The 16,479-nt window shown below is 46.2% G+C and overlaps 1 protein-coding gene across 2 annotated transcripts in view; it reads right to left on the minus strand.

Moving 5' to 3' along the window:
- LOC133369808 (protein PML-like) overlaps positions 1–16,479 on the minus strand; it is a 32,988-nt gene that overhangs the window by 13,202 nt on the left and 3,307 nt on the right. For both annotated transcript variants that reach the window (XM_061595432.1, XM_061595431.1), the window contains exons 2-6: positions 14,950–15,419; positions 10,185–10,771; positions 8,355–8,413; positions 7,380–7,478; positions 1,433–1,685 (exon numbers count right to left, since the gene is read on the minus strand). In XM_061595432.1, coding sequence (XP_061451416.1) covers positions 1,433–1,685; positions 7,380–7,478; positions 8,355–8,413; positions 10,185–10,771; positions 14,950–15,419 — 1,468 coding nt within the window. The remainder of the gene's footprint in view (positions 1–1,432; positions 1,686–7,379; positions 7,479–8,354; positions 8,414–10,184; positions 10,772–14,949; positions 15,420–16,479) is intronic.

Here is a 16,479-nt window from a genome sequence, read left to right on the forward strand (position 1 = left end):
TGCATTTCTGGCTGATTTCCACCTGGCCTGGAAGGGTGGGGCCCTGTCTCTCTCCAGCTACAAAAGCAGCAACTGCTGAAGGGGCCAGAGACCATCTACCTGTGTGAGTTTCTGCAAGACCTGCTCCCTGCATTTCTGGCTGATTTCCACCTGGCCTGGAAGGGTGGGGCCCTGTCTCTCTCCAGCTACAAAAGCAGCAACTGCTGAAGGGGCCAGAGACTGTGTGTGTGTATGTGTGCGTGAACCTGCTGCTCGGGATGTCTATAGACTACTGGGGTTTTGTTTAGTATTATATGTTATATTTTACTCTATGTTATATTTTAGTCTATGTACGCCGCCTAGAGTGGCCGTTAATTCGGCCAGATAGGCGGCCTAGAAATAAAATTTTATTATTATTATTATTATTATACATCTGCAGTGGGACCTGGCAGGGAGCTGGGGCCCTGGGAGCTGCCCAGTGATGCCAGGTGCTGATGCAGGCCCTGACCTCAGTGCTAAGAGAAGATGTTTGTGCTGGGTTCCCAAGCTCTGCCTGATGTCAGCCAAGACACTGCCTCTCCTCCCTTGGGACAGGTGTGGGTGAGCAGGCTCCATAGCATGCCTACATGGGGGCTGGGTTTCAAGGCCAATCAAAATGTACAGGAGAGAGATGTGTGTGTGTGTGTGTGTGTGCACATGCACACACACCACTCTATTCAGAGTTCTATCACAGCTATCTCAGCTCCACACATACAGAGTTTTTGAGAATCTCAGGTTCAGAAGGTCCAATTTGATGAGGTCTCAAAGTTGTCGCATTTTTCAATTCTGAAATTCTGACTTCAGAGCTAGTCTTTCAGAGGAAGCCCACATCTTTGGCTTCGCAACATTATTTATTTATTGCATTTGTATACCGCCCCATAGCTGAAGCTCTCTGGGCGGTTTACAACAATTAAAAACATTAAAAACAAATATACAAATTTAAGAAACACATTTTTTAAAAAGCAATTTAAAAACACATGCTAAAAGCCTGGGAGAAGAGGAAAGTCTTGACCTGGCACCGAAAAGATAACAGTGTTGGCGCCAGGCACATTCGCACTGGATCTCCCACCCTGTGCCCCATGGCAGATTTGAGAGCCCGTAAGAAAAGCCTGGCTGCTGGATCAGGCCAGTGGCCCATCTAGTCCAGCATCCTGTTCTCATAGGGGCCAACCAAATGCCTGCAAGCAGGACCTGAGCACAACAACACTCTCTCCACTTGTGATTTCCAGCAACCGGTATTCAGAAGCACTGAAGGCTGTACCTAGCCTTGCCCTCCATGAATCAGCCTATTCCCCTTTTCAAGCCATCCAATTTAGTGAGCATTGCTACATCTTGTGGGAGCAAACCCCGTCGTTCCACTATGCACTGTGTGATGAAGCCCTCCCTTTACCTGCCCAGCTGCTTTGCTCCTCACCTGATTCACAAATATCAGGAGGTGAGTTCTCCATGAGGTCAACAGAGTTGACGGCTCCTCTCTGCTCTCTCTCCGGGGTCGAGTGATGGGCGGGAAGGTGCCGAGAGCTCGCCACAATGTCCTGAGTGTGCCTCCTGGAGGTCTCCCCAGCATCACTGTCAAGGTCCTCAAGCTTCAACACCTTGGGAGAAGCCTGTATGGACTTCTCTGTCTGGTTCATCTGTCGTTTTACTGGAGAGGTGATCGACGTGGCCTTAGAAAGCAAAAATAGAACATGGATATCAAGTATTTTATTATTGTTGTTTTTGTTATTATTATTATTAACAAGAAGAAGTTGTTTTATTTTACATAATATTTATTTATTTATTCTTAAACTTGCATGCTGCTTTTCAAAACCAAAAGTCCTCCTAAAGTGGCTAACAATGAAAAGGTTATTAAAACAAGAACAACACAGCAACATCACCATTAGTCCTTTTACTAAAACAACATTAAAAAATCTAAAAAACTGACATTATTTAAAAAGCATATATATACTGTATATACACACACATATATATACACATACACACATATAAACCACAATAGACAAATAGCGGCCCCTTTCCCCTTCCTGCAATACATCAGAGTCCTGAGACCTCTGTTTGCAAGCCTCCTGTTGATGGTTTCTGGCTTCAGCCTACAAGGCAATATAGAGACACTGGGGTAAGTGATGTCAAGGTAGGAGTCCAGAATCTAAGAAGCATCATGCATTGAAAATGGAAACAGGAGAACCTTTAAACCAGGAATGAGAAACCTGTGGGCTTCCAGAAATGGCTGCCCTCCAATTCCCACCAGCCGCAGCCAGCCCAGCCAATGGTCAGGGATGATGGGAGTTGTAGTCGAGCAACAACTCCCTTCACTATCCCCTTCTATTTTTAAAAAAATCAATCTGGAGGAGATTGGTAGCAGGGAGGGTGAATGGTGCATGTGTAGTTCCTGTGCAGGGTGAGAGCCTGTGCAGTGAACTGAACGATAGGAGAAAGTCACCAGATCCCTTCAGAGTGAGAGAGTCTGTAACTAGCTAAAGGCTGGCCCTCCCTGGGTGTGTGATGGGGGAGGGTAGATGTGCCCTGTGTAAAAGATATTGAGTGGGCTGACTGTGTCCAATTCTTGCAGAGGCCTATTGGGATAATTGGCTCAGGTAGGTTTTGTTGATGGGCTCTTGTTGGGTCCATATCAGGTGTTTAGGAGGATTCTTAGTAAGGAGGAATATGGGTGATGCCATCCCAATTTCAGTGATCACAGGTAGAGAGAGGTATAGCCACGGGGAGGTTGTGAACTACCACAGAAGATGAGGGCAAGGCTATCTGCACCTTGTTCCTCGCTCCCACTCCTCTCATGGACAGGTTCCTCATTGCTCATCTGCTGTAGCCACTGGCCTGTGTGTGCTGTTGCTTAACGCCAGATCAGTACACAGTAAGACCACACTCATCCATGATTTGATCGTGGATGAAGGAGCTGATTTGGTGTGCATTACAGAGACTTGGGTGGGTGAGCTGGGAGGAGTTGATCTGATCCAGCTTTGCCCACCTGGATGCTTGGTGCAACACCAGCACAGGCTGCAGGGACGGGGGGAGGAGCTGCTGTGGTCTACAGAACTTCCATCTCTGTCACCAGGAGACCACTCTGTCTTGGAGCTGGCTGTGAGGGCCTGCACCTGGTGTTGGCCCAAGGAGACAGGAAACTAGGGTTGCTGCTGGTGTACCATTCACCCTGCTGCCTGGCAGCTTCTCTGACCAAGCTGGTGGAGACCATCTCAGCTGTGCTATTGGAAGAGCCTGAAATGATAGTCCTGGGTCATTTCAATGTCCATGGTGAGGCTGTCTCTAGTGTTTCGGTTTGGGACTTCATGGCCTCTATGTCAACCATGGGGCTGTCTCAAGTTGTCATCAGCCCAACACACAGGGTAGGTACACCCTCAACATGATTTTTGCTCCAGATGGAGGAAGGGGTGGTCTGGAGATAGGGGTATGGATGTCACCCCATTGTCATGCTCAGACCACTTTCTGGTGAAGTTTAGACTTGTGGCTCCGATCCTCCCATGCAGGAGCGATGGACAGATTAAGATAGTCAGCCCCCAGAGACTAATGGAATCCATAGGATTCCTGAATGCCCTGGGGGAGTTCCCAGTAGATAGAGCAGGTGACCCTGTTGAAGCCCTTGTCACGCTGTAGAACAGCGAGGCGCTTCGGGCTCTTGACACGGTTGCCCCTGAGCACACTCTCCAGCACTGTGGAGCCTAGTTTGCAACCTGGTACACCAGTGAGCTAAGGCCATGATACAGGCTGGATGACAGCTAGAGCACAAGTGGCAAAAGATGTGCTGTGAGGGTGATTAGGCACAAATAAAATATCATAACCATGCCTACTGTGTGGCCGTGAGGGCGGCAAAAAAGGCCCACTTCTCTGCCTCCATCACATCCTCCGTCCAGTGGAGCTTTTTCATATTGTCAAGGATCTGTTGACATCAACACCAGGAAATGGAGTTTTAGACCCTTCGGAGGCCCACTGTGATTTGTTTGCAAGACACTATGAGGGTAAAATTGCTCACCTCCATAGCAATCTTGATTCCTCATCCACATCTACTATAGTCCCCAGTGAGGTGTCCAGTGCAACATCTGCTGCAACTTCTTGGAAACAGTTTTCAGCTGATGTGGCCTGATGACGTGGACAAGGTGCTTGCAACAATGCAGTCAGCAACGTGTCCCCTCGACCCTTGCTCTTCTTGGGTTATTAAAGCTTGCCGAGGGGGTTTGACCAAATGGATCCAGGGTGTGGTCAATGCATCATTACAAGAGGGAGTGGTTCCAGCTGCCCAGAAAGATGCAGTGATTCGACCGCTCCTGAAAAAGCCCACCCTGAACCCATTGGTTTGCGACAACTACCACCTGATAGCAAAAAAAACCCTTCTTAGGGAAGGTGATTGAGAGGGTTGTGGCACAGCAATTGCAAGTACTCGTGGATGAAACAGATTATCTTGACCCATTTCAGTCTGGGTTCAGGCCTGGTTATGGGACTGAATCAGCCTTGGTCACCCTGATGGATGACCTTTATCAGGAGAAGGATGGGGGAGTGCGACCCTGTTATTCTTACTTGATCTCTCAGTGGCTTTTGGTACCATGACCAGGGTATCCTGCTGGGCCGACTTGGTGAGATGGGTATTGGAGGCACTGTTTTACAGTGGTTCCAATCCTATCTCCAGGATCGTTTTCAGAGAATAGTGTTGGGCGATTGCCTTTCGGCCCCCTGGCAATTGTGCTGTGGGGTGCCACAGGGTACCATCTTGTCCCACATGCTATTTAACATCTATATGAAGACTTTGGGAGCGGTCATCAGGAGATCTGGGGCAAGGTGTCAGCGGTACACTGATGATACCCAGCTCTGTTTCTCTGTAACATCTGAATCGGGAAAGGGCATGGAAGCCCTGGACTGCTGCCTGGACTCAGTGATGGGCTGGATAAGGGCCAATAAACTGAATCTGAATCCTAGCAAGACAAAGGTGATGTGGGTTGGTGGTTCCCTGGTTCAGATAATTGGTCAATTGCCTGCTTTGGATGGGGTCATACTCCCTCTGAAAGAGCAGGTCCGTAGTCTGGGGGCACTCCTGGATCCATCTTTGTCGTTAGAGGCCCAGGAGACCTCCATGGCTAAGAGTGCCTTTCACCAGCTTTGGATGGCAAGACAGCTGCAGCCGTTTCTGGACTGGGATAGCCTGACCACTGTTGTCCATGCATTGGCAACCTCCAGGTTGGATTGCACTCTATGTGGGGCTACCCTTGAGGTTGGTCCGGAAGCTGCAGCTGGTGAAATATGCAGCAGCGAAACTGCTCACTAGAACAGGTTATCGCCCACATGTCACTCTGCTACAGAAAGAACTGCACTGGCTACCTATTAGCTACCAGGCTAAGTTCAAGGTTCTAGTTTTGGTGTACAAAGCCCTATACAGCTGGGGACCAGGATACCTGAAATACCATCTTATCCCTTATATACCCAGTAGATCACTGCACTCTGCAGGCGAGGGCTTCCTGCAGATACCATCTTATCAGGAGGTCAGTTGCGCACAACATAGGAAGCAGACTTTTAGTGTTGTGGCACCTACCCTGTGGAATTCCCCCCCCCTTAAATATTAGGCAGGCGCCATCTCTGTTATCTTTTTGGCACCTACTGAAGACCTCCCTCTTTCAACAAGACTTTTAAGTAGAGACCTTATCCTAGTCTGCATCTGTGTTGGAATTGCTTTTTAATATATTTTTAAACCTTCTTTTTAAAAAAAATGTTTTAAAGCTTTTTTTGATAATGTTTTTAAAGATGTTTTGTTTTAATATGTTTTTAATGGTTGTTATGTTTTAATATATTTTAAAGACTTTTTACGATGTTTTAAAGTGTTGTTTGTGCTTTTGTTTGCCTCCCTGGGCTCCTATTGGGAAAACGGGTGGGATATAAATAAATAAATCATCTGGAGGGCCACAGGTTGCCCATCCTTACTTTAAAGTAATCCTGACTGTGTATCTGTGCGGACATCAAGAAAGATTGGAATTAGATTGGATTGAAATATTGGTCAGAAATATGAATCATCATATATCTGACACAGGCACAGACTTTTTTCAGGGTCAAAGGAGAACATCTTCTTCAGATGTCAACACAGAGCCTGGCAGATCCCCCTGGAACATAGGAAGCTGCCTTATACTGAGACAGACCAATGGTCCATCCAGCTCTGTGTTGTCTATACTGACTGGGAATGGCTCTCCAGGGTTTCAGACAGGAATCTCTCCCAGACCTTCCTGGAGATGCCGGAGATTGAACCTTCTGCATACAACACAGATGCTCCACCACAGACCTATGACCCTTCTCCTGCCCTTCTCTTGGCATGGGGAAGGGGCAAAGGAATCTCCCAGACTTCACACTAGCTCAGATGGAAGGATACAGAATCTTCTACGTAAAAAAAATAAATGGAGCAGAAAGTGGATTTGCACAGTGCTGAATGGCCAGCCCTAGGGTCATTCATGAAGGGCACAGCGCTGATTGGCTGGCACTTGTGTCATCTAGGAAGCCGCCTCCCCTTCCTGGTTTCAATGAGCTGATTTCAGTGTTTAAACTAGGGATAAGGAACCCTCCGGGCCTCTCTATCTGATCTTTAGGACTGTCCGGGCAACACAACCTCCACAAGCAACACCTCTTATGGCTTCTACTTTGCACCCTCCCCGATTATGTTTGCCTGGCTGGAACGTTCCCTTGAACTCTGATAATGCTTCTTTCTTACCTAGATGGACAACAGAGAGGCAAGTGTGAGTAAATTAATATTTGTTGCTTCAGCTACTTTTACTTCCAGCCCGCCACTGGCATGTGACCCCTGGAAGGTTGCCTAGAAGGGAATGCAGCCCTTAGGCTGGAAAAGGTTCCCTACTCCTGGTTTAAACAGAGGTAAGGAAGAGTTTAAAAAGAAAAGAAAATGCTGAACAAACACTATGGAAGATGAATATGGTCGGCACTTTTCTATTTTTTTGGAAGGCAGGACAAAAGAAGAAAGTGAGCAGCCCCAAAGCCTTGAGGAGGCCCAGCTTCCAATCCCTGGGCTGTATGTGCATCAGGTATGGTGCAAAGCAGAGCTTGCCTCCCAGCTGAAACATCCCCAACTCTACCTGGCTATAATGCATGTAACGCTATATAAGCTTGTGGCTGTCTGATGACAGTTAGGGTGTGTACTCTGCTCCAGCAAAGCACTTTGCTGAATAAACAACCTGAAAACAGGCTTTGGTTTCATTACTGAGTCTCCTCCAAAAAGAAACATTTTGTCAATTCCACGACAATGGTACAGCCATCACGTTCTTCAGCACAGATAGTGCTGGAATAGCCTATCAGGGAAGAGAAAAAAATGAAAGGACAGAAAGAATGAAATCATTGCAACTTACAAATCCATGTGGTGTCTTGGCAAGGTTGAGGGTGTATGTGGGTGTGGGCACCTGCATCCCCTGAGGCCTTAGCTGGCTTTTCTCATCATGCAGAACTTCCTGTGCGCAAAAAGTAACAAAAGCAGAAATTAAAAGAGCTGCAGTGCTGAGAGGTTGACTGAAAGTAAACTAGGCTCCCTGGGCAACCACCTGGCAGCAGAAAAAAACAAGAAAGTGAACACTGATCCTCTGTTTTGGAAGTTACATAACATCACAATGGGCAAATCACTATCTCACATACCAACTAAAACCTTAAAGTGTCTGTGCTTTAATAAAGGAACTTCAAAAGAAGATAACAATGTGAAACTGCTTAATTACAATTTATCAAGAGGTTTAATCCTATTGCTTATGGATTGAACAAGCAATCGACAATGGATTTTTATCACACTACATGTTAATTGAGTTACCAATGCCAGAATTCTGCATCATCAACTGTTTATGAATGACTTCACTGCTTACAATCCTCACCCCCCCAAAAAAGTATATATACATATGTATGTGTGTGTGTGTGTGTGTGTGTATACTACACACACACACACCCCTGCAACTCAGGATAACACCTCATGCATCTAATGGACTATAGTCTACAAAAGCATATGCCACAATAAATGTGTTAGCCTTTAAGATGCCACAAAAGTCTGGGCCCATCTGCACTATACACTTAAAGCAGTATCATCATGCCACTTTAAACAGCCATGGCTTCCCCCAAAGAGAATCCTGGGAACTGTAGTTTGTTAAGAGTGGTGAGAGTTGTTAGGAGGCTCCTGTTCCCCTCACAGAGCTACAATTCCCAGAGTGTTTTAATAATCATTCCCTCTCCTCAGGGAACTCTGGGAACTGTGGTTCTGTGAGGGGAACAGGAATCTCCTAACACCCCCAGCAACACCAAGCCTTAACATCTTTGACAAGGTGTCCACTTCCATACTCCCACCTCACCGAATTGACCACCAGAGCAGGAGACGACCGATTAACAGAAGTCGGGCGGCCAACAGCATCTATTAGAAAGAAAAGAGAATGAAATGTTCCAGTTTGTTTTGAGAAGAGGTTTCTGGAGGGTCATAACCCTAATCTTTTAGCTCAGGAACAGGACAACTGTTCAACACCAGACACCAAGTGAAGGATAAGTACAGGAGGCTCACAGACTAGGCATGGGGAACCTGTGCCCCTCCAGATGTTGCTGGACTACAACTTCCATCATCCTTGACCACTGGCCATTTTTGCTGGGGCTGATGGGAGTTGGAGTCCAACAGCCTCTGGAGGGCCACTGATTCTCCACCCAGCCATAGATGAGTCCAACAATGGCTATCCCATGTGAGTCATCTGTCCTCTCACTTAAAAGTGGCTGGTGAAAATATGGAGATTAGCTAAATTGTCAAAATCCAATGAACAGAGAGAAGGTAGACAACAACGAGAGCTTTGAGAAAAGGTTTAGAAGGTGCAATATCATCTGGATATAGGCATGTATAAGGCTGCATCCTACACATGCTTTCGTGGGAGTAAACACCGCTGAACAGAATGGGGTGCACTTCCAAATAAACATGTAAAGGATTGAACTGTACGATTTCCCACCCCCACCCCCCCCATGATGCACATACATAGAGCTAGACAGATAGATGGAGTCTTTCATATGTTTTGGATACTTATAGTGGCTAACTTTTTTATTAATACTCATTTTTATCATTTTAACATACTTGACAGTAATAATATACACATGTTTTAAAGACCAAGCCTAATCTTATCCCTGGCCAAAGGCCATGCCCAGGTTTTGTTTGAATGAGAATGCTAATGCACTACCAGCCTACATAACCAGCATCATGTGCACAGCCTATCTACATGATCTGCATTACACACTGCAGTGATCCCGATGGGTTGCTGTCTACCTTACCTGTATAGCTGTGTAGTATTGTCTGCACTCCATCACACTGCTTCTCTTATACAGGTATACTTTGGAGCAGGTGGGATTTACCATATAAGTGTGTGCACACACAGCACACACACAAAGGTTCAGGTACAGACATGATCCCATGTTCCTGCTTAACACCTCACTACTGCTTTCTCTCGGTTAAGAAGCCAACTGCCCTACCTACCAAGAGAATAGCTAAGAGAATTTTATTATTATTATTATTATTATTATTATTATTAATAATAATAATAATAATAATAATAATAATAATAATTTATAGCCTGCCTTTTTCCTAGAAATGGGACTCAAGGTGGCTTACAAAATTAAAACAAAGTTAAAAACATAAATAAACCAACAGAAGTTAATTAAAATATAATTAAACTAACTATAAAATTTAAACCAATTAAAACATGGTGATTAAAAAAACCCTCACAAAATACAAATCAGTAAAAACAGCACTCTATTTAATAGCCTTTGCAGTCAGTTCCCAAAAACCTCTCAGAACAGAAAAATCTTCACCTGCCAACGGAAGGACAGTGAAGAAGCAGCCAGTCTAACCTCTCTAGGAAGGGGGTTCCAGAGCTTGGGGGCAGTCACTGAGAAGGCTCTTTCTTATGTTCCTGCCAGACATGCCTGTGAGAGTGCCAAAACCAAAATAAGGGCCTCAGGGCTCAGACAGGCTCATATGGGAAGATATAGTCCTTCAGATAGCCTAGACCCGAGCCTTATCTAGGTCATAACCTGCTCTTTGAATTGTGCTTGGAAACAGATCAGTAGCCAGTGGACCTGTTGTAGCAAAAGAGTCATGTGCTCTCTGTAACTGAATTCCGTGTAAGAGAACTGGATTTCTGGAAACGTCTCACCTTTGGGTCCTTTCACTCTCTTAAACAGAGCTTGGAGTTCATCTTTGACCTCTGCAAAGTTCTCCATCTGGACCCGGCAACCCACAGCAGGCAGTTTCTCCTTCCTGAGCTCATCCAGGGACTCCTTGATGAAGGGGTGCATGTCCATCACCTCTTGGTCCGAAGCAAAGAGATTCATCTTCTCAACCAACTGTTCACTGGACTCCAACCTCTTGACTATTCTCTCTGCACACTGCAGTTTCTTCTCGAAATCTTCGCGCTCCTGGTGGAGCTGGCTGTCCACTTTCCCCAAGAGCTCTTCCCCTTTCTGTCGTATCCACTGGACCATCTCCTCCACCTTCTCCTGGATCTCCTCTCGAGTTTCACTGCGCATCTTCTCCAGCTGCTGCAGCCTTTCATGGACGGTGCTGTAGGTCTTCTCATAGCTCCTCTTCTTCTCCCCAAGCTCCACTTTGATCTTTCCCAGTTCCTCCTTTCTGTTTTCAATTTCCACACGGATATTGCAATAAAGCCTGGCATTATAGTGTTCGCCATCAAGCAGGGCACAAGAGCAGCAGAGAGGTTTACAGCACCCGCGGCAATAGATGCTGTTGACATAAACATAACATTTGGGGGGGGAAGAGATGACTATGGGACAAACCAGATGATAAAATCTGCACATCAACACCATGCTTCCAGAACACAGTTCCTCTCCAGAAGGGAAAGAGAAGGGAGGAAGGGGGAAAGAGAAGGGAGGAAGGGGGAAAGGGAAGAAGGGAACAAAATGAAAGGGATGGACAGCTCAGCCTATTTCCGTTCAATTCCAGTTTTCCATGTGCTCGATCAGAAGTCCATTTGAATTTATTTTCTTTGTGGATTTAAAAACAGCACACGCAAAAAAATTGCATATAAACTTTATGCATCCTTCATGCATTCATCCCCGAAAATGCGCATTTCTGTATGCTTTTTTGTTGTTTATTTGTTTTTATTATGCAGCTAAAACACAACATATTCTATTACTTACAAAAACAAAATCCTGTCAAGCCTGACATTTCCACGAATTTTCGTTTCAGTCATTAACAATATATGTGAATACATGCATCGACAGTGGTGGGGTGAGGCTGGGCAAAATAATAAAATAAAAGCAGGTGCCGGTACTCATATCTTAATTTACTAATAAGCAAAAAACCTTGCAATTTAAGAGCGTACCTATAGCCAACAGATATTTCTATCAAACTTTAAAAAGCAGGGAAATTGGGCAGCTATAAGTGAATGCACCAGGGGAGCAGGAGACCTGACTTCCTCTCTGAGATATTGTACTGCCCTACAAATTTGTCAAAATGAAAACACAATTTGGGTTGGTCTTTCACATTCCAATCCACTTCCTGTGTAGCTTGGAAGAATTTGGTAATGCAGAATTTGGAAAGGCAGGTCTGATCATTTGAATGCGTATTGAGTTCAATGGGATTTACTCCTGTGCAATCATGGCTGGGATAGGTAAAACTGACCTTAGGGAAGGAGGAGGGGGAAGGGAGAGTAGAGGGAAGGAAGAAGGGGGAGGGGGAGCAGAAGGAGGGGGAGGGAGAAAGAGGGGATTGGAAGGGGAGGAGGGAGGGGTGGAGGAAGGGGCAAAAGGGAGGTGATGGGAGGGAGGAGGAGGGGAGGGCGGAGGAGGGGAGGGCAGGTTTGATCAGTTGCATACTTATTGAGTTCAATGGGATTTACTCCCGTGCAATCATGCTTGAAAATGAAATGGACTGCCTTCAAGTTGATTCCGACTTATAGAGACCCTATGAATAGAGTTTTCATGGTAAGCAGTATTCAGAGGTGATTTACCTTTGCCTTCCTCTGAGGCTGAGAGACAGTGACTGGCCCAAGGTCACCCAGTGAACTTCATGGCTGTGTGGGGATTTCAACCCTGGTCTCCCAGGTCGTAGTCCTAGGATAGGTAAAACTGACCATGGGGGAGGAGGAGGGGGATGGAGGGGATTGGAAGGGGATGGGGGAGGGGAAGGGAGGGGTGAAGGAAGGGAGAGGGAAGAGGCAAGAGGGAGGGGATAGGAGGGAGGAAGAGGGGAGGGCAGTTTCAATCATTTGCATGCTTTTTTACTTCAGTGAGATTTACTCCTGTTCAATCATGCTTAGGATATGTAAAACTGACCTGGGGGAGGGGCAGGGGGGAGGAGGGCAGAAAGGGGAGGGGAGGAGATTGGGTGGGTGGGCAATGGGCAGAGGGGAAGCATCTTTCCTTTCCAAAAGGAAAACATTGTGAACAGTATCATTCTTTTTCAGGGTTTACCCCACGTTTTTATTCTACAGCAGGAACATGCAGCCTCCCACCCAAATTTAAACCAAAGCTGTCACTGGCTATATCACTTTAGGCAGTCATGGCTTCTCCCAAAGAATCCTGGGAAGTGTAGTTAGTGAAGGGTGCTGAGAATTGCTAGGAGATGCCCTGTTCCCCTCACAGAGCTTCAATCAGAGTGGCTGACTGTTAAACCCCTCTGGCCACTGGAGCTCTCTCAGGGGAATAGGAGTCTCCTCTCAGCACCATTCACAAACTGCACTTCCCAAGATTCTCTGGAGGAAGCCATGACTGCCTAAAGTGAAATCAAAGTCTGGTGTGAGTGTGGCCCCTGATTAGGCAAGCCCAGCAGCTGGGAGTTTGGCTTTTAGAACACTGACAATTGGTTTTTACTGAGCATGCCTGACATTATCATTCAGTTCAATGCAAAATTTCTTAAATTAATTAAAAATCAGCCAGGCATTTTTTAAACTTTTAAACTTCAGAAGATGAAGGTCAGGATTACAGGTACTCTTGTGAACATGGCTGATTTTTAATTAATTTCAACATATTATGAGAACTCTGACAGAAAAAAGTCCAAAAGGGATCTGGTTTTTCTCTCTCTCTTTTTACATTTTGAACTCTCTATTCCCTCCAACTGTTTTGTGTATCACCATGAAAATTTAGAGGGTTGTTAAGCAAGCATTTCTGAGTTCAGGACTATAAGTTTTGTATTGAAATGATCTTACGAAAGCATCAAAATGGCATGGGGGGCTATTTTCAATTTAACATTGCGGAATGCGAAAACTCCACGCTGACTATAGTATATATATCTACTCTCATGGGTCTTTTATAAATTGCAAAATGCCTCTCCCACCCTTTCCCTCTACCTGAGCCCCTCCTCCCTTCTCTGTTGAATTTGTGATGAACTTTTAATGATAAAGTTGATAAGAAAAATAAATACCTAATATTATTTATTAAGTATTGATAGGCTGCACTTTTTCATAGAGTACATCAAAATGGCTTACAATATACAAAGGCATAAACTTTTTTAAAACAATAAGAATACTACAAAAAGCAATAATAAAAATATCAATAATATTTTATTGGCTGCTGGGGGGAGATAATCATGTTAAAAGACCTATCTAAAAAGTTCAATTTTTAAAAGAGGCCTGAAACAAAGGAGGAATAGTTCCTGCCAAACCTCTGCTGGTAGGCATCTCCACAGGGCAAGGCCTGCCACACTAATGGCTCGGCCCCTAGTGGAGGCCAACCAAACTTCGGGGGCGCAGGGAACCACCAAAAGTGCCCTATCAGACGTTCTCAGTGATCGAAATGGAACACAGGGAGTCAGCTAGTCCTTAAGGTAATAAATATCAAAATGTCAGATGACACTTACTACTCTGAGTAAATAGAATTAAAAATTAAGACTCGTGCTAAGGGCCAATGACAAAGAAGACAGTCATTCCCTGCCCACACCCCCAGCCTTGCATGCTTACCATGGAAAGTCAGCTATGCTCCGCTGGACCTGATATTCAGTCCCCCTACCCACACCACAATGCACTCCCCAGTATCAGGGAAAATATACAAGGTGGACACACCACACTGTCTCTTGCACACACAGACACAGAGCACACACTTGCACTCACCATACACATACAGACCACAGACACACGCACATCTCTCTTTCTCTCACTCACACATACATGCCTCACATAGACACAGTCACACATATTGGTCTCCTTCTCTCTCTGCCCAGGTGCATCTCTTCCTCTCTCACACATACCACATGTGCATGCATACATCCCCAACTCTCTCTTTTTCTCCCCCCCCCCACTCGCTGCTTTGCCCATTAGCTAGTGGGCTAAGTTCAAGGTTCTGGTATTGAAGTTCAAGGTTCTGGTTTTGATGTACAACCCTACGCAGTTTGGGACCAGGATACCTGAAAGATCGTCTTACCCCTTATATACCGAGTCGATCACTGAGCTCTGCAGGTGAGGGCCTCTTGCAGATACCATCTTATCAGGAGGTCCGTTCCGCACAACATAGGTAGCGGACCTTTAGTGTGGTGGCACCTACTCCTTGGAATTCTCTCCCCTTAAATATTAGACATACTTACGGTCCCCCACCCCTACCTAAAGCAGAATGAAGCTGCATGTGGACTATGTAGGCTGGACATTGCCTGGATAAAGATGTGGCCCTGTATATACATTCCCCTTCACAGCCAATTGCATGGATGCCCCTTCATAGTTTCCTATGAAGGATCCTAATTCTTTGGGAAGGGCATCGCTCAGTGGTGGAGCTTCTGCTTTGAATACAGAAGTTCAATCCCTGGCATCTCCAGGTAGGGCCAGGAGGGACTCTTGCCAGAAACCCTTGAGAGCCGCTGCCCATCAGCACAGACAGTACTGAGCTAGATGGACCAGTCGTCTGACTCAATACAAAGCAGCTTCTGATATCCCTGCAAAATAATAATGATCCCCGCCCCTTGAGCAGCATTACCTTATAACCTGGGTGTGCTCAGAACAGAAGAGATTGCTGGACTTCCTTGATGCCTCCAAGAAGTTCTGGGCGGTATCATTCTTCAGATCCGCCAATTTTTGGGCCTCGTGGCTCTTCTGCTTCAAGTACCATTGGTGGGCATCGTAACATTTCACACAAAGGAACTCAGAGCACTCGGAGCACCAAAACTCTGCTCCGTCTTTGCAGCGATCGCACACCAAGTCCCTCTCACTGGCAATTTTCCGGTAAGTGTTCAGCTTGGTCTGCAGGTTCGCAAAGAGCAGGTTGTCCTGAAAGACAGCCCTGCCAGCACGCTGGATGGAAATCCTGCAGACAGGACAATGGTCGATGGGCTTGTTCTCTTCGAGGCATTCCGTACAGAGAGTGTGAAGGCAGGCCAGGAGCTTGGGGTTCTTGGCTTCTCTCCGGCACCTCTCACATAACAAAAACTGGAATTCTTCCTCTGTTCCCTGCAAAAAAGGAGAAAAACGAGAAAGGATTAGGATCCAGAATGGTTACAAGTTTCTTCCCATGCATATGGCATCAATGGGCTTGAGTGAAGGAATCCATCAACAGGGGCTAGCACCTTGTCTAGTTTGCACCACCAGGGCAGCAAAGGGGTAAAAGAAACTGACAAGCTTGATCTTTCTGCTCTGTAGCGCCACCCAGGTGATGACCAGAAAGGTGTACTGCAGCTCATCAGCTCCAGTGGGGTCAGGTGATCTGGAGAGCCAATAGATGTTCTGCAGGTCATATGTAACTGTTGCTTCAGCTTGGCTCCACAGTCTGAGTGATGTGTTAAGACATGTCAGGGGCAGGATGCTCTGCTGACGCCTTGTGCCCTCTTTGACTGCTGTCCCCAGAAGCCAACTCATGCCTGCTCTTGAGTTCTGGTCCTTCCAAGTGACCACCAATGTATCTTTAGACCCAAACCCTGGCCACTTATGGTTGTGACCCCTTGGGGCCCTGACACTATCCTGGGACTTCTAGGAAAAGAGCTTGCACCTCAACAGCATGGCAGTATTTCAGCAGCAGAGCCAATCCAAGCCCGTTCAGGAAAACGGTGAAATATTGAGAGCAGCATTCTTCAACCTTGGGTCCCCAGATGCAGCTGGACTACAACTCCCACCAGAGAAAGCTGCCTTACACTGAATCAGACCACTGGTCCATCTAGCTCCATACTGCCGACACTGATTGGCAACAGCACTCCAGGGCTTCAGGCAGGGGTCTCCCCCAGCCCTACTTGGATATGCCAGGGATTGAACCTGGGAACTTCTGCATGCAAAGCAAATGTTCTACCACTGAGCCAGTGAGCCACAACCCTTCCCCAGCCAGCTTAGCCAATGGTCAGGGAGAATGGTAGCTATATTCCAGCAACATCCGAGAACCCAAAGTCAAAGAACATGCCCTAGAGCATCTGTCAGGGGTGTCATTCCGACTCCTGCCCAAGACCAGTTTCTGAACCAGCTCTTGTGTCTGAGGGACTGATATCTGACCACAACATGCTTGCTCTTCTGGAATCTGCTTGGC

This window comes from Rhineura floridana, chromosome 14, assembly GCF_030035675.1.
Source record: "Rhineura floridana isolate rRhiFlo1 chromosome 14, rRhiFlo1.hap2, whole genome shotgun sequence".
Lineage (NCBI taxonomy): Eukaryota > Metazoa > Chordata > Lepidosauria > Squamata > Rhineuridae > Rhineura > Rhineura floridana.